Raw genomic sequence first — 22,848 nt, forward strand, 5'->3', positions numbered from 1 at the left:
GTGACATTATCTGTGGTTTTATTTTAGAAGTAATTACATCAGATTAAAAATGAAGTTCATTATGGCTGTTTTTTTTAAAAGTTGGGTAATAACAAATGTTGGCAAAGATGTAGAGAAAGTGGAACCCACGTATTTCATTGATGGGATGCAAAATGGTGCAGCTGATTTGGAAAACAGTCTGGCACTTCCTTAAATGGTTAAACATACAGTTCCTGTTTGGGCAATTCCACTCCTCTTTCTCTCTCTCCCTACCCCTTCTCCCTACATTCTTTCCAACTCTCCACCCTAGAGTGTAAGCTCCGGGAGAGTGCAGGCCTGGTCTGTCTGGTTGCTGCTCTGTCTCTGACATTTGGAACAGAGTTTGTCACATGGCAGGTACCCAATGGATTTTTAATTGAGCAAACCAGTAGGAAATAGGCATACAGTAAAGTTATTAAGGGCAAAGCCTCTGGAGTTACCCTGCCTCACTGTGAATGCTGGCCTAACTCTTCCTTTGGGACTTTGATTTTATTACTCAGTCTCTTTGAGCCTCAGTTTCCTCATCTGTGAAATGGGATAGTAGCAGCACATAAAATTTTTGAGTGACAAGCCCTCAAAAAAGTTTATTAAGAACAAATAAAATTCATTTAAAAAACTTATTAGATATAAAGAAAATTCATTTAATAAAAAGTTATTAAGAATTGATTGCATAACACTTTGTACCATGTAATATGGGCATCATCTCTGTAGATGAATAAGATGTGGTCCCTGGCCTCAAGATAATAAGGAAGTGTCACCCTGGTAGGAAAGAGATCCCTAAAAGCCAAGAAAGAGGCCTAGGTCTGTGGAGAATACACTAAAGTTAAGGCACCACCTTAGCCAAATGCATTAGGAATCATGCAACAGCCAAACTTTGTTCCCAGTTTTTAGCATTAAGGAGACAGTCATTTTGAAGTGAATTTATTTCTCCAGTATGTTATATATGGAAATATTAATTCCTAGGTATTTCAAGTGGTTACAATTTAGCCATCATGAGAAAATTTAATTTTATGCCCAGCCAATTTACTTCATTTAAAAACAACGAAGGGAATTCCCTGGCAGTCCCAGTGGTTGGGACTTCATGCGTTCACTGCCAAGGTCCTGGGTTCTATCCCTGGTCAGGGAACTAAGATCCCACAAACTTCGTGGTGTGGCCAAAAATAAAAACAACAAAAATAAGTACATTGAGCACAGGATATATTCCAAAATATAGCTTTGTTTTGTCTTCTTTAAAATGTATTCAGTGGGAGTATTTTTCCCCTGCCCCTGATCGTAACTTGGGCAGGTGCCTCAACTCTGGGGCTCACTTGTAGATCCATTTATTTCTGTTAGTTGTGATCATAGTAGCAGGTTGTGCCCTTCTTGACTTAAAGTTCCCCCTAGACCTGAGTTCCAGAAAATATGAAAGAATTCACAGTTCAGAAACATAATGCCTTATGGGAAAACAAAACAGAGATGGGAGACTGGGCCACGATGCGATAGATTCTATCCTCAGATTTACCAACTCTAGCTAATGACAATCAAATTTGGAACATTAATCAGCACAAAAGCAGCCCAAACTTCTGCAGGTGTTGTAAGATCACTTACAGTTGGAGAACGATAGTTAGGACATTTTACAAAGTTTCTCGGAACATGCTATACAGATGTTTCCGAACATGGTGGCAAATGGGATCATTGCAAGGTGTGCCAGTTTGGGTGCTCCCAAGCTGGCTGTTTAAACCCCAGAAGACGTGTCTTGCTGACATCCTTTAAAGAGAGGAGACTCCCTGGGAGGAAAGGGTGGCAGCTGGGAGGTGGCACATTCTAATTCTTAGCAGACTGACATTAGGAACTTTTGTAAGGAAATCTTGGCTGGGTTTTTACCAACATATATTTTTTTTAAATGCATTGTAGGAAATAGCTGAAGTAAAAGTTGTTTATTGTTAAGAAAATTACTATAACCATAGGATGTCAAATTAATGGTTTACTGTTGTCACTATCATACCTAAAAAAATATTATATATGTATGGGATGTGAGTATCTTTTTTATAGTCCTAATACTTGGCGACGAGCCAAGTATCAACATTCTGCTTTCAACTTAAATAGTGGAGGTATTTTCACCACTATTCTCTTAATACTGGAATGTCCGTGCTTGCCACCTCTATAGGAGAGGCCCAGAGTGGCTTTTCTGTATAAAGCAAAACTAATTCTGTACAGAGCAGATGAAGGTCCAATTAAGACACAGTCTTTGTGTGATGACAATTTACGTAGTCTTTACCAAGTCCCTTGTTCGTAGTTTTTTTTTTTTTTTTTGCGGTACGCGGACCTCTCACAGTTGTGGCCTCTCACGTTGCGGAGCACAGGCTCCGGACGCGCAGGCTCAGAGGCCATGGCTCACGGGCCCAGCCGCTCCGCGGCACATGGGATCTTCCCGGACCGGGGCACGAACCCGTGTCCCCTGCATCGGCAGGCGGACTCTCAACCACTGCGCCACCAGGGAAACCCCCCTTTGTTCGTAGTTTTACATTTAATAAAAGAAAAGAGTACACTAAATTAAAATGCTTTTGGTGGCATCTTATACACATTACACTAATAGTAAGGGACCATTTCTTGTCATATACTCTAGCTAGAAGCTTTCTTTCTCTCCTCCTTTTCTAGCATCTTAAATAAATTAATTTTACTCTGTAACAAAACAGATCCTAAGAGTAGTTTTTCCCCTTTCTGGTCCTCCATCCACACGTTCAGAGCCTCTTCTGGCTTCACCCTCCAGAGCTGTTAATGCTGGTCTCTGGGGTCCCCGTATGATCCCAGGAGGTGCAGACCTGAATAGTTGGGATGAGAAAAGTTTGGAGAAAACTTTACTTAAGCTATCTGATATAGTTAAACATTTCTCAATTTCCCAAGCCCCCATCCTCACTTTTCCCGGAACACAGGTTATAGTCTTAGCTCTGCCCGTGATCACTTCTTGCCCATGTGCCTGAATCTCTCTAGCCCGTCTAACTCTTCTGAGTCTCAGGTTTGCATTTCCATAAACTCCCACGTTACGTTCCTGGTCTGTACTGGACTTGATCACAAAAACCTTAGCTTTTGCTTTACCTAATTTTTTCTGTTCTTAACTCAGAGTATCTGCTTTTCTAATTATTTCCAAAAAAGTTTTATAATTCATGTATACTGCATCAATCTTTGCTGTGATCTAAATACCACATAAAAGTGAATCCACTGTACCTGAAAATGGCATCAGGGATTGTGTGGCTGGGGAAGGAATTTAGTATTTAAAAACTAAAAGCCGGACTTCCCTGGTGGCGCAGTGGTTAAGAATCCGCCTGCCAATGCAGGGGACGTGGGTTCGAGCCCTGGTCCAGGAAGATTCCACATGCCACAGAGCAACTAAGCCCATAAGCCACAACTACTGAGCCTGTGCTCCAAAGCCTCTGAGCCACAACTACTGAGCCCGCGCACTGCAATGAAGAGTAGCCCCCACTCACCGCAACTAGAGAAAGCCCGTGCAGCAACGAAGACCCAACACAGCCAAAAATAAAATAAATAAATTAATTAATTAAAAAAACCTAAAAGCAAATTGACAAATAGACACAACAAAACAAAAAAATTTCATTTCACTAACATCTTAATACAGGTTGTGCTACTTAAAAAATTATCATTGATTATTGCTAAATCTGTTCAGAAGATTTTGATAATGTACTGTAATATAGGCATTTTTTGCCCTCCTTTTCTTTTCTTTAACCTTAAACTTTAATGAAAATATAAAACCTTTTGTTCTGCAGTTTCCTAGTGCATTGCTAAATGGGAAACCATAACATCTCCTTATATCACAGTTATAGTATCCACGACTGTCTGACCCTTGTACTATGTTGTAATGCCTCTGAAATCAGGGCTGGATTTTATTTATTTTTGCATTTCCCCCTGGCTCTTAACTTGTCAAATAAATTATTAGGGGAAAAATCTTTCTCATCGCTGCTTTTTCCCTTCCTGGAAGATGATTTGCAAAAAGTAATAAGGTCACTTGTCAGCGTATACCCTCCAAAAAGAAATAAAATTTAATTTGTGCCAATTAGTCATTTATTTCAATGGGAAAGAATAGAGGATGAAAAATCAGGACAGTGTCTCCAGATCCTTTTCTAGCTAAAAAAATCACACAGGGATCTTTTTTGTTTGAATGTTTTAGTTTGCTGCTGCTATTAAAAGAACTCTTAAATCACTACTCCAGACGCAGTTATTGTGGGCAAGTCTTCAAGATGGAAGACACAGAGAAGGAGGCACACACACACACACACACACACACACACGTGCACACTAACAAATGGCTGCCTCTGTGACGGCCCTGCGGGCTCATGTGGTGTTTTATGGCCTTTAACTGATGACCATACCACATGGTGACCTGTGAACACCCAGATGCAGCTGTGTGCTATTGTTGTCAAAGAAAACAATACAGGTACGCTCACACATGCCTAGTAGTAAACATAATTGTCACAGAGATGCATGGTAATTAAGCAGAAATGTTCAGCATTTTATATAAATTGCTATAATAATTATTCTATTTTTACAAAAAACACAGGTTTTTAATTTTTTGCTTGGGTGTATTTGTAACCAGCCCAGAATATTCCCTGTAAAACCTACCATTCCTTTCTGTCATCCTCATCACCAAATCCAACTGCATTTGCTCACAGAGTACCTGGGACCCCTTGCCTTCTGTGGCATCCCTCCTGTATCCCCAAGCCAATGTCCTGTCTGTGCACTCGGACCCTGGCCCAGCCTCCTCCATCTTCCCCCACTACTCACATCAATGGGGTCCTTACACCATGCTCCCTGCGCCCAGAGCCAAGGGGGTGAGCGCGAGGTCAGAGGGCTGTGGACTCCACAGTGGCTGAGCGAGAAGGTAATAATCCAGTGTAAAAGGGTGAGTAAGAAGGTAACAGTCCGATGTAAAAGGGACGGGAGGCTGAAGTTCAGGGACAGTCATATAAGAATAAAAGGATCCATTGAGATTAAGGGCTGACTCCCCAGAATCCTTGAATTGTGATCACATGTGCTGAAGGAGACGTGGCAGGAAGGAAGAGGAAGGAAGACGAGGGCCTGTCGCAAGCACCGTGTCAACCCTGCTCTCAGCATCACCTCCCACCCTGACCCGAAGCCACAGACTTGTAGCCTGGCTCCCCTTCAGTACTCACATGGGGCACGCCTAGTGTGAATATTCTACCTGGATGTGAATTTTAGTAGGTTAATAATTATACCATGCCTATTGTGTTTGGAGCTATATAATTTTAAGAGTGTTCTCATTTTACTCCAGTAACCCTGTGTGGTAGGCATTATTATCATTCCCATTTAAAAAATAATTTTTAAATTTCAGCTTCATTGAGTTATAATTGACGTATAAAATTGTAAGATACTTAAACTGTATATCACGGTAATCTGATACGTGCATATATTGTGAAAGGATTCCCCCTATTTGGTTAATGAACATGTCCATCACCTCACATGTTTATCTTTTTTCTCCCCCCTTGGTGAGAACACTTAAGTTCTACTCTCTTAGCAAATTTCAATTATACCCTTTTTTTTTTTTTTTTTTTTTGGTACACGGGCCTCTCACTGTTGTGGCCTCTCCTGTTGCGGAGCACAGGCTCCGGACGCACAGGCTCAGCGGCCATGGCCCACGGGCCCAGCTGCTCCGTGGCACGTGGGATGTTCCCGGACTGGGGCACGAACCTGTGTCCCCTGCATCGGCAGGCGGACTCTCAACCACTGCGCCACCAGGGAAGCCCCAATTATACCCATTTTTAAACAAGTCAGTTGAGGCTCGGAGATGAGCCATCCCATCCGGTGGTCAAGCCAGAACCCTGACTCACGAAGCAGGGAACTCAGAGGAGATGCTGTGAAGGTGAAGGGAAAGAAAACGGAAGATGGGGGCCCAAGAAGAGTGATTCGTCTCTCCCACTCCCCATTTTGTTGGGCTGGCCTCAATTTACCTTCATCTTTGTGCAGTCAGTTAAGAACTGTCACAAGGGACTTCCCTGGTGGTGCAGTGGCTAAGACTCTGCGCTCCCAATGCAGAGGGCCCAGGTTCGATCCCTAGTCGGGGAGCTAGATCCCACACGCATGCCGCAACTAAGAGTTCTCATGCCACAACTAAGGATCCAGTGAGCCACAACTAAGGAGCCAGAGAACTGCAACTAAGACCTGGTGCAACCAAATTAATTAATTAATTAATTAATTTTTAAAAAAGAGAACTGTCACAAAAGGGAACTGGGCCCTTGGAGGGTCTACTTTTTCATCTCAGCAAGAATTATTAGCGGCAATTTTGAAAAACTGAAAATAAAACTATCCTAATTTTGGAAATTGCGTCCTACAGTCTTCATTCTAGTCATATTATCACATTCTGTTTATAATGAATTTGAAGGGACCATAAAAATCCTTCAACTTGCTGACATCTGGCATCAAATATTGCTTCTATGAGACATCTTAGGAAGCTTTCTTTCTCTTGGAATAGCTGAGTTCTGTTGTTTTAATGTCACCTATAAAATATTCTACCACAGAGTATTAAATATTGAACTGCTTCCCTGCTAATCCTACTCTTTTCTAATTTTAAAATAAGAAAAGAGGTTCATTTAATTTTTAAATGAGATTAAAAAATCTGTTGTTTTTATATGGCAAGATATTCTCAGCCCACTCTTAGCAGCTGGGGAACAGTTGCTCTTATGGACTTTTGCTTTTTACTCTTGCCTTTTGAATTCCATGTGCAGATCATTTTTCTATGAGTAGAGACAGGTTTATGTTACTTATAATGTACCAGCAGATCTGTAAATGACCAAATCAGTGGTTCTCAAACTTTTTAGTCTCAGGATCTTTCATACTCTTAAAAATTATCAAACAACCCGAGAGAATTCTTATGTGGGTTTTTCTGGGGTATATCTACCAAGGTTTACCCATAATAGAAATTAAAACTAAGAAAGTTGCAAAATATTTATCTATAATTCATTTAAAATAGCAATAATAATCTTAACAGAAGTAACTTTTTTTAATAAAAAAATACCAAACCAAAAGAATTTTATGAGAATGGCATTGTTTTACATTTTTGCAAATGTCTTCCATATCTGCTTTAATAGAAGACAGCTGAATTCTCATATCTGTTTCTGCTTCAATCTGTTGCAATATCACACATCATGTAGTTTCTGGAAAACTCTACTGCAAAAAAGGCAAATAACTTCGTTTTATCATGAAAATAATTTTTTTTAGAATAACATCTATTTTTAAAATTAAGTTATTTTTGGCTGCCTTGGGTCTTCGTTGCTGCAGGTGGGCTTTCTCTAGTTGAGGTGAGTGGAGGCTACTCTTCATTGTGGTGCGTGGGCTTCTCATTACAGTGGCTTCTCTTGCTGTGGAGCACTGGCTCTAGGTATGTAGGCTTCAGTAGTTGTGGCACACAGGCTTAGCTGCTCCGCGGCATGTGGGATCTTCCCGGACCAGGGCTCTAAGCCGTGTCCCCTGCATTGGCAGGCGGATTCTTAACCACTGCACCACCAGGGAAGTCCCTTGACCTCTTTCTTACCCTTTTTTTTTTTTTTGCGGTATGCGGGCTTCTCACTGTTGTGGCCTCTCCCGTTCCAGAGCACAGGCTCCGGACACGCAGGCTCAGCGACCATGGCTCACGGGCCCAGCCGCTCCGCGGCATGTGGGATCTTCCTGGACCGGGGCACGAACCCGCGTCCCTTGCATCGGCAGGCGGACGCTCAACCACTGCGCCACCAGGGAAGCCCTTACCCATTTTTTTTAACCTGTAAATTGAAGTTATTGCTAGTATCTACCTAAGATTACTGTGAGTATTAAATGAGAAAGTAAAATAATATCTTGTTCTTGGCCCATAGAAGCGTGTGTTTTACTTATTATTGCTAATCATAATTATCATCACTTTAGGAATCAAAGGCTTATTTTGAAAGTCACTAATCATTCTTTAATTTTCTTGTTATTGGGTGATTTGAAGTTTCATTAGACAACTATGGCAATGAACTTGCAATCATGATCTGCTCTTTGAGGGGCTGTTAAAAAGTCCAGATTAGTCTATCAGTTTTTGACTGCATCTTCTCATCTTTCTGCCGAGTATTTTTTGTGCATAATCATACATCTTATGCTTCACACATGTCCTTGGTCAAACTTAACCTGGGCCTGGCTCATACGTCCATGTTTCCTTTACGGCAGAATCCCTTGCTCTAGGCCAGCCAGTCTGAACTGGCTTTTTGCCCTTTTTATGCTTGAACGTGCTTCGTTCTGCCCTGTCATTCATATATTGGATTTGGAATCATCTTTTTTTTTTTTTTCCCGGTACGCGGGCCTCTCACTGCCGCGGCCCCTCCCGCCGCGGAGCACAGGCTCCGGACGCGCAGGCTCAGCGGCCATGGCTCACGGGCCCAGCCGCTCCGCGGCATGCGGGATCCTCCCGGACCGGGGCACGAACCCGCGTCCCCTGAATCGGCAGGCGGACTCTCAACCACTGCGCCACCAGGGAAGCCCGGAATCATCTATTTTTAGTAAGCTTTTTATTTCTTGATTATTCTCTTAGCTAGGATAAATTTTTAAGTTTCGGCTCCTCTGGTTTTGATTCTGTGTATGTTCCTGCCCTGAATGCATTACTCACTTCCTGCTTAACTTAATATCCATATGATTACTTACTGCGTGCATCCCATCCCATCATTCGGGTTTGATCCTTGATGGTCACTTCACAAGAATCTGAGCTTCATCTGCTAATCCTTTTTTTTTTTTTTTTTGCGGTACGCGGGCCTCTCACTGCTGTGGCCTCTCCCGTTGCAGAGCACAGACTCTGGACTCGCAGGCTCAGCGGCCATGGCTTACGGGCCCAGCCGCTCCAGGGCATGTGGGATCTTCCCCGACCGGGGCACGAACCTGCGTCCCCTGCATCGGCAGGCGGACTCTCAACCACTGCGCCACCACGGGAGCCCTGTATTTTTTTAATTGATTCTCTTCTCATACTTATTTGTTTGTTAACACTACGTGGAGAGATTATAAAATTTATCTCCAGTTGAGCCTGTTCCTTTTGCCAACAAATTTCACAGATATTATATCTATCTAATGAAAATTATCTTAACATTAGAAACGTTATTCCACCTTTACTATAAATATTATTACCACTTAGCCCCCTTGCTGAACTTTATTTCGTTTACTACTGATGAAACAGTAGTTGAAAACTTTTTTTTAACCTGAACCCTTCCTCTGATAGAGATTACAACAAATTCATCAAGTGAGTCATACACTTAAGAAATATTTATTGAGCACCCACTCTGTGCCATGCACTGTTTTTCACTGTAAATGCACAGCACAAAACAGGAATTTTCTGCTTTCAGGCAGCTTACATTCTATTGAAATGGGTTTGACAATGGAAAAATTAATAATGTTTGAGATAGTGACGTATATTTATGTGAAAGAAATCTTAATGTAAAAGTGGTTCAAATATTCTCTTTAGTTACCTAGTGCTGCAGAGCTAAACCCCCAATTTAGCTACTAAATAAATGCCTATTATCTCACCTACTTTCCATGAGTCAGGGATCCAGGATCGGCCTAGCTAATGGTTCAGCTCAGGGTCTCTCATGAGGTTGGAATCAAGATGCTGGCCAGGGCTGGAGTTTTCTGAGGGTGGACTGCGTTTGAAGGATTCCTTTCAAGGAAGCTGACTCCCAGGGTTGGCAAGTTGGTGCTGGTCTTTGGCAGGAGGCCTCAGTTACTCCCCACCTGGACCTCTCTGCAGGGCTGCTTGGGGTGCCCACAACATGGAGGCTGGCTTCCCCCCTCCCCCCCCCAAGAGAGTGATCCAAGAGCAAGAGGCAGAAGCCACATGTCCTGTAAGCCTTGGTCTCCAAATCACTTATCTTCACCTCTGCCATATTCTGTTAGAAGAGAGTCACTCACTCTAGGAGAGGAGAATTTAGAGTCTGCCTTTTGAAGGTGTGGTATCAAAGAATTTGCACATTGTAAAAAAAACCACCATAATTACTTAGATACATTTAAGAGCAAATTAAGCAAATTAAATGGTATGTTTCAGAGATATTTCACAATGAATTATACCTTGTTTTATACTCACTGTTTGTTAGTATATAATGCCTTGTTATGCCTTATTTTGCAGCTTTTTTTTTTAATTGCTTTTTAGTGTTACTTTTGGACACAGAATCATTGAAAATTTAGGTTTCTTCTTACTCTTTTCTTCCTGCTTTGGTTGCTTTGCTACAATGCTGTCAACATTGTTTAGGGTTCCATAGATGAAACTATTTGAGATTTTTTTTTTTCATTTCTGGGATTAGTTGATGAATTCAAGATTATTTATATTACTTCATGTTTGTATTGAACATGAATTGTCTAAGTGACTGGGAGAATGGAATTTCATGGCCCAGGGGTAAAATAAAATCCCCTTTGGTTCTCAAATAAGTTACTTTTGGTGGGGCATCTAAAGTCTACAGAAACGTAGCTCCTGTGTGGAATCCACTTAAGCCTGTCTGCACATAAATGCTGTACAATGGGATGACCATTTAAAATTGCAGTCAGCTCCACCTTAGCTTAGAAAGCTGGTGAGAGATCGTGTACGGCTGTTCAGAAGATAGAAATAACATATAGAGAAATGTGGGTGAAGGATAATTCTTTGGCTACTTGGCTATAATATTTGTACATTTGACTAGAATAGATGAGAGGCTCCCCTTTGTGGCTCATGTATGATGACAGTTCCAGGGCTTATCTCTTAATGACTGAAATGATAAATTTGGAATTCCTCAAACTTAACTTTTCTCCACGACTGGACTTCCCCTTTGGACAGTCTTCCATGGGAAGCCTTTAGTGAATCTTTAAAAGTACGGCAGCTCTACTGGAGATTGACAATGATTTAACCTTTGGACCTTTAAAGATAAAGGACTCTTGTCAACTGTATAAGGCCTCCTTTCTCAGAAGGGAAGAATGCTTTTAAGTTTCTTAGTGGATTAATTAGTAACTGAAAATAGCACCATTCTTTGAATTGTTCCCACTTTTACAACAAATAACAATGGAAACAAGTGCTGTCAGAAGGAGAAATAAGAAAAAAACATATAAAAGATGATCAAATTTCAGACCTTGTCATTTATGTGGAGATTTTATTCCTACTCCTAGATCCTGCCCTAAATAGAGGAAGCTGTGGATGGAGTCAGGTGTTAAAGAGGAAAGGGGGAGCAGGAGAGGTATTTTTCTCCCCCTGCATTCGTGGGAGTTTAGCGTCTTGAGTATCTGAGACATTTCTAGTTGTACAGACAAGGATGGAAGCTTGTTGTCTCGGAAAGGCATACTATTTTACACAGTGAGAGTGAAATGAAGACTAAAAAAGAAATCAATTTCTGATTAAAGCCATGCTTGGATCTGGGAATTCTTTTGGGTAGGAGGAGGCACTCCTCAAATGTATTTATGCTGATGTTTAACCAATGTTAGGCAGCGTTGCAATGGTTAAATTTATGATGACACAGAGCTGGGAGAGACTTTGTAGATGGTTTGGTTCTGACCCCAGAGAGATGAAATGATTTGGTGAATCATTACTTGGTGAAGGGATGTGGTCAGAGCTAGTTCTAGAAACTTCCAGTACATTTTTTTCTGGAAAAACCGAACCACTGATTTTGGATTTTTACATTTGGTAAAACAGTAATTTAATTAGAGGTTGTTTTGTGGATATGTTTTCATCTGAGGGGTAGGAAAAAAAAAAAAAAGACCAAGAGCCACAGAATTAAGTAGAATAGGAATTGTAAAAAAAAAAAAACCAACATTGAAATTATAATTCAAACAGTGTTTGCCTATGAGACATCTTGGGCTGAGAAGAAGGCAGGGTGAAGGGGACAGGAAGTGAGACAGTGGTTTGGGTCCTAAATGAAATTGGGGCATCTCCCTTCACACCAGGTGACATTTCTTTCTTGGGGAGCCAGACCCTCCAGAGGAGTCAGAGGTGGCATCTGATGACTAGCAATAGTAATAAGTACTTCTCTGTGCATTTAATATTTTTGTTTATTTTGTTTTGATACTGACAGAAGTGAGACCCTTGGTTTGACAACCAAAGTGTGATTTGCTATCATTACATTATTGATAGCTTCTCACAAATGGCAAAACTTCATTCTGACAAATTGCATATCTCCACTCTGTGTTAAAATCTATAAACAATACACAGAATACTGAATCTCTGTTTTCTCCTCTTATCATTATTCCATGTCCTGCTTTCAAAGCCAATGTCAGCAAGTCAGTTTACACAACCATGGTGAGTCCTGCAGATTTACAGTAGTCAGAAAGGAAGGGCTCAGGTCCCTCATGCAAAACAGCCTTCCCCCGGGTCTGCCCTCAACAACTGATACTGCAGCATTAGAAAAGAGAATTTTTTAAAAAAATAAATTTATTTATTTTTGGCTGCGTTGGGTCTTCATTGCTGCACGTGGGCTTCCTCTAGTTGGACAAGCGGGGGCTACTCTTCGTTGCGGTGCGCAGGCTTCTCATTGCAGTGGCTTCTCTTGTTGCGGAGCACAGGCTCTAGGCACGTGGGCTCAGTAGTTGTGGTGTGCAGGCTCTAGAGCATAGGCTCAGTAGTTGTGGCTTGCAGGCTCTAGAGCGCAGGCTCAGTAGTTGTGGCTCCCAGGCTCTAGAGCGCAGGCTCAGTAGTTGTGGCACACGGGCTTAGTTGCTCTGTGGCATGTGGAATCTTCCCGGACCAGGGATTGAACCCGTGTCCCCTGCATTGGCAGGCGGATTCTTAACCGTTGTACCACTAGGGAAGTCCCAGAAAAGGGAATTTTGAAGCTAGATGGATCCTCAGAGTTCCTTTAGACCTAAATCCTCAATATATAGCCCCAAAGAAGCTGGTTTTCTCAAGGTTACAGGGCTGGTTGTAGACTGCTTCAGGATTGGGATCATAAAGTCAGCTGGGATCTCAGAGAGTTTTCCTTCAAGATGAATTCTCTGAGAAAGGAACCATCTTAGGCCAGAATCTTAGTAGAGATGAAGTTGTCTAACCACAAGACATGGACACAAAGGGGGTGGAGGCGGCCCTGGGAGCAGAGGTGATACAGGAGGCAGACTTGGCCTCCTTGACCATGTTGCCTGGGTCCTCGCAGGTGAGGCCAGCATCGTATTTCTCCTATTCTTATCTCCTGCTCCACCTGGCTGGTGACTGTGTGGTATCCACAGGGGACATTATTTGGAGCAGGACAGAGGTGAGGCCTGCTGGTTTGCCTCCCTGGTGTTATGCAGGTCCCCCCTTTGTTTCATTCCTCCCAGCACCAAGGATTTCCTAGGACCCAGGTAGCACGAGCTCAACCACCAAAGAGCTTTCTGTTGGCCCCTGAACTGAGGTTCCTCCAGCTCCTGGAATCCCCCACACCCTCACCCCACAGTTGTTTTACTGGGACTAAGCCCAGGAGAAGGAAAACAATGCGGAAAAGGAACGAATACAACCCCATTCCTCTGTAACTCAAAGCAAAACTTATATGGAATGCAAATGGAAAAAGAGATTTGATCTGGGAGTTTTTTTTCCAGAGTGGAATGCATACTGTAAAATGATTACTGTAAAACAATTACTGTGGCTAGCATTTGTGAGTTAGTTGGTTGTGGGTTTTAACAACCATTTTGCTGACTTTTAGGCAGCAAGTGTGAGTTTTCCTGTTCAATTAGACCTTTGGGAGTGCTCTTAAAATCCTGTGGAATCATCTGACTTCCTCTGGGAAAACACTGATTGGTGTTAACTTTCATCCTTTCCCTTTTGATGCCGAAGTAGACTGAAATACTTCCTGCTTTTCTAATATGTTCTTTTTCTTTCCACCGTTCCCCCATCCCCAATGATTACAGTATTTCCAAGTACAAGGGACTGTTGTGGAAAATTAAGGAATAGGCTCCTGTTACAGGCTCACATTTCTAAGGATCCCAAATGGGAGGCGTAAACGTGCTTTTAGTGAAAATGTGGGTGTGTTGAATAGCAGGGGCTGCAGAATTTAAATACCCTTGATAGGTTACAACTAGAAGAAAGTTTCCTCTTCTGTGTGCAAGTGTAACTATGTAATGAAAGAGCCAAGCATCCTTTAGACTGAACTCAAAGTTCATTAAAGTGCTTAATTACAGTCTGGAGCACTTGAATTTATATTTCTTTTTCTTTTTAAAATATTTATTTATTTATTTGGCTGTGCCAGGTCTTTAGTTGTGGCATGTGGGATCTTTGTTGCGACGTGCAGAATCTTTAGTTGTGGCATGTGAACTCTTAGTTGCAGCATGTGGGATCTAGTTCTCCGATCAGGAATTGAACCTGGGCTCCCCTGAATTGGGAGCATGGAGTCTTAGCCACTGGACCACAAATATTCCTATTTGATCTGAAGTGGCATTATAAAATATCTCTGTTATGCCAATGTCAAATTAGGAAAATACAAAATAGTAAACAAATTATTTTTACATTCTTCTTGTTAACACTTTAGAGAATTTTGTAAAATTGTGGCTTAGTGTGTTTATGACCCTCAAATCTGTTTTTTATTTCTAATGTTAAAAGTGTACTTGGTTTACTATGGAGAACAATATGGAGGTTCCTTAAAAAAGTAAAAATAGTGTCACCATATGATCCAGCCATCCCACTCCTGGGCATATACCCAGAAAAGACCAAAGCTCTAATTAGAAAAGATACATACACCCCAAAGTTCTAAGCAGCACTATTTACAATAGCCAAGACATGGAAACAACATAAATGTCCATCAACAGATGAATGGATAAGGAAGATGTGGTACATATGTACAATGGAATATTGCACAGCCATAAAAAAGAATGAAATAATGCCATTTGTAGCAACATGGATGGACCTAGAGATTATCATACTAAGTGAAGTAAATCAGATACAGATAGAAAAATACCATGTGATATCACTTATATGTGGAATCTAAAAAATGATACAAATGAACTTATTTACAAAACAGAGACTCAGAGACATAGAAAACAAACTTACGGTTACCAAAGGGGAAGGCAGGGTTGGGGGGAGGCATAAATTAGGAATTTGGGATTAATAGATACACACTGCTATATATAAAATGGATAAAAAAATAAGGACCTACTGTATAGCACAGGGAACTATATTCAAAATCTTGTAATAACCTAGAATGGAAAAGAATCTGAAAAAGAAAAAAATATATATACATACATATATATATACATATATATACACACACACACACATATATACATATATGTGTGTGTGTGTGTATAACTAAATCACTTTGCTGTACACCTGAAACATTATAAATCAACTATACTTAAATTAAAAAATTAAAAAATATTTTTACTTGGCCTAATTTATAGTTTTAGGTTTAGCATGACAAACATTAATCTTTTTTCACCCTGAGCTTTTGTGTGTCATTATCAACATGGAACTTATGTTTGAAACAGAAGTCATTGGGTCTGAAACTCTTGGCATTAGATTTACTTGTTCAGAGATGCTGAGCCCCACAATGTTAAACTGAAACTGTAAGAGCCACTGGTGCAAATGGAATTTGGTTCTTTCTGGATACTCCGCAACTTGATAGCTGGAAGGAAAGGCAGCATAAATCTGTGGGGGAATGAGTAGGATTGATTGTTTCTTTTTGGTCTATAGCACGCTCCCCTGTTAGCTACTTTAACAGTTGCACATAAAGAAGCTCAACTTCTTTTCCGGGTATGGCCTCATATAACAACTCTTCAAAAATACAGCTATAAATCCTGGAAAAGAGGATTTAACGGTGTCAAATGCTTCTCTTTTGTGCAAGAAAAGCGTCATCAACTTCTCCAAGTCTGATTTAAAATAGGTGAGGTTTTTGAACATTTACCCAATCACGATCTCTGGGTTACAAATAGGGCTCAGTAAAAGAAAGCCAAATATCAGCTTTCCTACTGTTAGGAGGACAATTAATATAACTGATCAGAAGAATTTGAATACGTACAGCAGCCCCTGTGAGACTTAAAAAAAAACAAAAAAAAGTTGGAGGACTTTCCCACCTGAATTATCTGATAGAGGACCTGGCATATTTAGGAAGATAATAACATGACTATGGTGTGAAGAATTCAGACCAAATGGAATTGAATGAAAGACAAGATCATCAACAGCCTGGATAATTTACTTACCTGATTACTTTGCAGTGAGGTAATGTCACAGATAAGAATGCTTAACGCAAACCAAGTAGGATATTTCCCAGGCAGCATTTTGAAGAATTGTTTGGGATCTTTCAAGATAAAAGATGGCATAACAGACATACATGAGACAATATGTGCACAGAATGTTAAGTAATTTTGAATGTTCTGAAAAGAGTTAAAAAGCAATGTGATGGGAAAAAAGTGATAATCAAGAGAAAGATTGGGATTCCCTGGTGGCGCAGTGGTTGAGAGTCCGTCTGCTAATGCAGGGGACGTGGGTTCGTGCCCCGGTCCGGGAAGATCCCACATGCCGCGGAGTGGCTGGGCCCGTGAGCCATGGCCGCTGAGCCTGCGCGTCCAGAGCCTGTGCTCCGCAACGGGAGAGACCACAACGGTGAGAGGCCCGTGTACGGCAAAAAAAAAAAAAAAAAAAAAGAGAAAGATCATAGGTTGTGAGATAAAGTAGATTATTTGGAGCAGCTCCGTTTTTTCATTTTTTCTCTCATTCTGGAAAACATTGTTTTGAACTGGGGAAGGAGGCTGGGTCTTTACAGATTAATTTGTTTAAAAGTTTGCTTATTTTGCTCCTTTTGTGTTTATCAAACAAAGTATGGTAATAACTACTAATTCAAAATGCTCCATTCCTAGTTCTCAAAAAATTAATAAAATATGGACTGGCTCAAAATGTTGATATCACATTGATCCTTAGAACTCTCCACCTGGGTCTAGCAGGGTACTTTCCTCTGATTAAAGACCAAAGAAGAAAATCCACCCTCTGAAAATCACATGATATCTTTGATCTACAAAGGCGACTTGGCATTTGTTTCTGAACCCTCCCCGTGCCTAGTTTAGTGCCTTACAAGTACAGAATAAATAAATGACCTAAATGTGCAACCCCAAGTCAGAAAAATAAAGGTGCTGAAAAGAGAAATCTAGGGAACCTGGGCTCTAGTATCAGTTCTACAAATTCAATTCAATTAAAAAAAAAAAGGATTTCTTCAGCTCTTTGTTCTGTGTCAGGGATTGTGGTAAAACATCAGGCTGCCCGTGAGGAATTCTGCTTCTCAGGAAGACGGCCTGGCTGTCATTTGGTAATGCGCATGCATATACAATGTAATAGGATGGCAAAGATGATAGCTAGCAGAGAAGAAAAATAAGCACATTCGTCAATGATCATTTTGTATCCACTTTAATTTCCAAAGCTATTTACCTAAGATTCTGCCTTTATTATCTGCCATTAGTGACATTGGATGTCTTCAAGTTTGCATTTCAGACCAGAAGGCCTCCCTCAAACTTTCACGTGCTAACAGCTGTAATTAAGGTAGAAGGCCTTATTTAGGTAGTAATTAGCCTTCAAGACTTAAGGTGTAAACAGAATGCTAATTCATTTAGATAGTTAATTGGTCTTCTGGGTTGGAGATCTTAGCATGGCCTTCCCCTTCAGCAATGATGTATTTGTCATCAACATACAGATAGTGTGTTGACTGAGTGCAGTGAAATTTTGCAAACTCTTGTTTGACTCTCAGAATTTTAGCTTTTAACTCTCTGGTAATGATGAATGCAAATGAATTTGAAAACGTCATGAAAATATCAAGTAAAATTCTGTGGCAAAATCATTAACAGTTGACTTTTTCTTCATAGTTACAGGGACCATATGGCTCAATCTATTCATGTTATTCCAGTGTAAGTATTGATAAATCCCCTTTCAGATTCAGGAATATCTTGGTTTGGAGATAAATTATGTGGTCACACTAATCATCATTAAAGATGATACAAAATACAGTGATTGCTGTAACTAAAGGTGTGGGTAAGATGGGTTACATTTTCCAGTGAATCCAATGACAGATGTTAAGATGCTCCCTACTTGCTGCCATAAAGAAAAGATGGTTAACAATTGATGTTATTAAGTTTTAAAAGTCATTTCTTTTTTGAAGGACAACTACGCCATCTGGAATTTTGTCACCGCCTTTACCAAGTTTCCTGGTCAACCAGCAACTCTTGCTCAAAAAACGACAGCAAAAAAATTATTGGATTTGATAACTGCATGTCTTTGTGTTGTTGTGGCTCCTCTGCTGTAGATGAGTTGCATGGAAGGTGAGTCCGATGTTTCACTTTTTAAAGTAGGTTTCTTCTTCTTGGGTACTCCAGATCATCACACTATGCAACAGATGCTTAGGCCTTCTGCTAGCCATCCTTCCAACAGGTGCATCCAAGTTGACCTGTATAAATAGTCCATATCATACTAATTCAACAGATATTTCATGAATGAAGTGGCTGGCACACAGGAGGCATCCAGATATATGTTAAATGAAAGAATAAATACCAACCGCACCTTTGACTCCCTGCTAGGTGGCACCAGCTAGGTGGTAGGAAGAGGGAGAGGAGAAAAAGCTCTATATAATATCAGGTAAGTTCTGCCTCCCAGGGGTTAACAGTCTCCAAGGGGAAGATGTAAATAAATAACGCAATGGAAGGTGAGAATCACTAAGTCCCAGAGCATCTGTGAGTGGGAGGTAGAGCGCACTGGGGCTGGAGAGGAGGGGGTGAAGTGAGGCTTGAAGGAGGAGAGGTAGGTTTTCAAATTTAGGATTTTCCCCCGGTTCGGGGTTAACTCTGGCCCCAGATTGAGCCCCTGAAAGTAAAAGGGCCCTTCTGTCAGTCGCTGAAACTGCACACAGTATCTTTTATTTTTGGAGCTGGCTAACAACTTTCCCTTCACGATTGATGACTAATTCAAATGAGCATTAGCTCACTTTGCAAATATGAATATTACAGTATGGCAATATAGAACGCTAAAAGCTACCAGTTTATTATGATTCATCTTAGTTGCGAAGTTGAAATATCGCAGTAGCATTAAAAGAGAAGTGAGTTACAGACATAGAGAACGGGTCGCCAAGGGGGAGGGGAGGTGGGAGAGGGATGGATTGGGAGTTTGGGATTAGCAGATGCAAACTGTTGTATAGAGAATGGATAAACAAGGTTCCTACTGTATAGCACAGGGAATTGTATTCAGTGTCCTGTGATAAACCGTAATGGGAAAGGGTATGAAAACGAATGTATATGTATAACTGAATCACTTTGCTATACAGCAGAAGTTAACACATGGTAAATCAACTATACTTCAGTAAAATAAATTTAAAAAGAAGTGAATTAGATTGTCACAATGTCATCCAAAATATAAATAAAATAAAATAATTTTCCCTTAAGCAATTTAAAAGCAGGAGGGCTTAATCGCATAGCAGTATTGACCCACAGCACTTAAAACGAACAGAACGTGCAGGTCTCACTTTAGTTTTGATTTTATTATTACTTTCTTTAGTGCACTGTTGCTCACAGCCAGCCTGTACAGCTACCAATAGGACCCGGGCCTCACCAAAGCCGACGGGCTCTGCAGGATGCACGCGTATCTACAACCCGCCCCCTGAGAAAGAAAGTCCGGCCCGGGCCACTCCGAGTGTGCGGAGACCCGCTGAGAGAGGGAAAGTAACCGGAGTAGGCTGGCTGGGCGGCCCCGCCCCCTCCCACGAGTTTCGCTGGGTGTCCGGCCCCGCCCCTTCTTTTATTCCGAGCGCGCAGCCTGGAGCTGGAACTTTGTAACCCGAGCGCGCTCGCCCTGCGTTCCTCCCCGCCCCGGTGCAGCCCGCGAGGGAGGCGCAGGAGGTGGGACCTGCGGGCGGGAAGACTCCGGACGCCGGCGCGCGAGGAGCGGGGACCCGGGAGAGCTCGCAGCCCAGAGGAGGAGCTGGAGGGGGAGCGGAGCGCGCGGCCCGAGAACTGGAGGCAGCGGTCCCGGCCGGAGGCGCAGAGGGGCGGCGGGGAGCAGCAGGGCCGGGAGAGTCCCACTCGGAGCCGAGGCCGGGGGAATCTGGGCTCACGGCCCCGAGGCTCGGCAGCTGCCGTCGCCCAGGAGCAGCAGCTGTGCCCGGGGTCCCGGCCGCGGCGGCCGCGGGAGGAGGAGCTGCAGCTGGACGGTGGCAGCTGGAGGAGGGGCCGCGCCGCGCGGGCTGAGCCGCGCTGGGATGTCCCGCTGACCGCGGCAGTCATGCAGCCTTGACGGGGCGCTCGAGCGCGGAGACCAGCCGCGGGGCGCGCCCTCCCGGGAAGGGGCAACGGGCGCGGGCAGCAGGACTTTACCGCCGACTCCAGCCCCGCTGCGTGCCCAGTCATCCACCATGGAGCCCGTGACCAAGTGGAGCCCCAAACAAGTGGTGGACTGGACTAGAGGTGAGCGAGCCTGGGGGGGCCCGGCGTCTCCGACCCCGGGCATCGGCTGGCGGGGAGCTGAGGTAGGGGGTGCTCAGCCCTTCCTGCAGGCGAGAAGCGTTGAGAGCGCAGCGCGGTGACAATGCAAACTTCATCCCAGTGGCTTGTGCGCCCCTAGCTCTTGTGCCTGCTTTCGGGGGTGCGAGTGGTGGTGGCAAGACGAGGAGAGGCCCGTCTTTAAACCTGAGGCGGAGTAGGGGTGGCCTCTGATGGAGGATGGGGGTCGGGGGTGCGGATCTCGGACGCGGGGCGCCGTCCCTGCCCTTCCCGGCGCCCCGGCTGCCTGTCCCGGAGCGCAGAGGCACAAGGAGCCTTTGTGTGGGTGACTCCCCTCGGACGTCGTCAACGCCGCCTGCCCAGAGCAGTTCGCAGGCGTGACGAGGCGGTTGGACAGGTAAAGGGAGACCCCGGCGGCTCGGCGAGCCTGTTTTTGTCGGAGAGGGAGAGAGGGCAGCGCAAGAACCAACACTGAGGCATTCGCGCCGGCGACGAGCCTTGAGCCAGACTCCCCGGGACTCGGCGACTTTCGCTCCGGGAAGGCGCCAGTACCCCCGTGGCGCCGCATTTTTAGGCCATATTTAAACCCGGGAAAGAAGAAGTCGAACTGTTTGGAACCTTTTCCCTGAGTTATGCCGTCATTTGGAATGAGGAAAAGCAGGGGTTTGGTTGGACAGGCAGCGGGTGCTGGAGCAGGGGTGGGTGGAAGCTTGGACCCTGAGCTGTCACGGTTACTTTTAAGTACCTGCCAAGATTTCGAGGGAGAAGTGACGGAGGTTCCTCAAGCCTCTTTGAACCCTTCCAAGAGCACAAGCCCTCCAAGAACAGCTAGTGTTTTAATGGGTTCCTCACTCCCCTCCCAGCTCAGCATCTCTCTGTTTCAAGTTACTATTTTTTTTTTTTTTTACTTTCTTCTATCTGCTCTTCCAGGTGAGAGGAATGGTGTCCTTTCTCAATAATAATAACTAGAATTGTATAGCGCTTTACGGTTTGCTAAGAGCTCTCTCTCTGTTATTGCCCTTGGTCTTCAGCCTGAGAGGTAGGTAACACTGGTAAGATCAGGTTGTCTTTCTAACTGTCTCACCCATGGCTGCGGCATCACAAACACTGGTCATCTCTGCATCTCATTTCTCATGCCTGCGTAGTACACACAGACCACGTGGAATGGGATGTCCCAGATGTATGGGAGGCATGGCACCTGTCAGCGGGGCATGTCTGACCATTTCCTGCTCCTTTGGGAGAAGGGACAGGGTACATCGCTCCTGAGAAGAGGTTTGCCCAGGGACCAAAATTTCCTGGGCTCTTATTTAAAACAAACATGAAAACACCAAGTACTTGTACACTGAGTAACGTGTAAACAGCAATGTCACAGCTTGATACGAAACATAAACTTAAAAAAGCTATGAAGACCCAGATCCTATTTTGAAATGGGGTGTGTTCCCCCATTCAAGATACTACTAGGTCCCCTGTCTAGAGACTTGCCCAGTCTGAGTTGGTTGATCTATTTTACCAGTGTATCCGTCATAGAAGCAAACTAAGAAACTGATGACTTCAGCGGTTTTTGACCTCAGGAGCTGCTTTGTCCAAAATGGTAACCAGACCACAAGTGGCTCTTGGGCCCTTGAAATATGGCTGGTCCAAATTGCCATGTGCTGTAAGTGTAAAATACACACTCGTGTGAATAACAGCATATAAACTATCTCATTGCTAGATTTTTATACTTATTACATGTTGAAATGATAATATTTTAATATATTGGGTTAAATAAAGTTTATTACTAAAATTAACTTCACCTATTTATTTTTACCTTCTGAAAGGTGGCTCCGAAAAATTTTAAAATTACACAGGCGGCTGACTTTTGCAGCTCACATTATATTTGTACTGGACAGTACTGCTCCTGAGTAAAAGAAAGGGTTACAATTTATCACGCTTTGGCTTTTCTGAGCTGCTGCCAGCCTAGTTGATAAGGTACAACCAGAAAGCCGGTAACAGGCAAACAGGGAGATTATGGAGTGAGATCTTCACACCCTCAAGATTTGTGTCTTTTTTTTTTTTTTTTTGGTCCCTCTTGGGATTGGGAGAAGAGAAGCATAAATTCACATCCTGTTATGTTTGTTTAGCATTTAAGTCAGAGCAGATTAAACTGTTTTTGGTATCCCGTGCCTTGACATTGTGACTTAGTTGAGATTACTTTCACCCAGGGAAAGTTTTCTACTGACCTGAAAGAGGAATTATGGGTGGTTCAGTATCTTGGTGTCTGGAGCATTGGATACTGATTAGGTTAAATACCTGTGGGTAGTACGTGGCAACTTTATACAAAATTCATGTGCCCTTTTGGACCCTTAAGTACAGCCTCATAGAATGACCTGGATACTTTTTGTGTTAGAATCTAGAGAAGATAAAAGGAGGAAGTGTGTGGTGAACTCTTAGACGAGAGGCTACATTCTC

At 42.9% G+C, this 22,848-nt stretch overlaps 1 protein-coding gene across 4 annotated transcripts in view; it reads left to right on the forward strand.

The window, feature by feature from the left end:
- Positions 1-19,785: 19,785 nt before the first annotated feature.
- CNKSR3 (CNKSR family member 3) overlaps positions 19,786-22,848 on the forward strand; it is a 102,657-nt gene continuing 99,594 nt past the window's right edge. For 2 of the 4 annotated variants that reach the window (XM_033404471.2, XM_049695181.1), the window contains exon 1: positions 19,786-20,364. Coding sequence is in view for 2 of the 4 variants with exons in the window: in XM_033404453.2 (XP_033260344.1) it covers positions 20,313-20,364 (52 nt within the window). In the remaining 2 variants the exon portion in view is untranslated. The remainder of the gene's footprint in view (positions 20,365-22,848) is intronic. The other 2 variants (XM_033404453.2, XM_004263695.3) reach the window with 2 other exon arrangements.

This window comes from Orcinus orca, chromosome 12 (assembly GCF_937001465.1).
Source record: "Orcinus orca chromosome 12, mOrcOrc1.1, whole genome shotgun sequence".
Taxonomy (NCBI): domain Eukaryota; kingdom Metazoa; phylum Chordata; class Mammalia; order Artiodactyla; family Delphinidae; genus Orcinus; species Orcinus orca.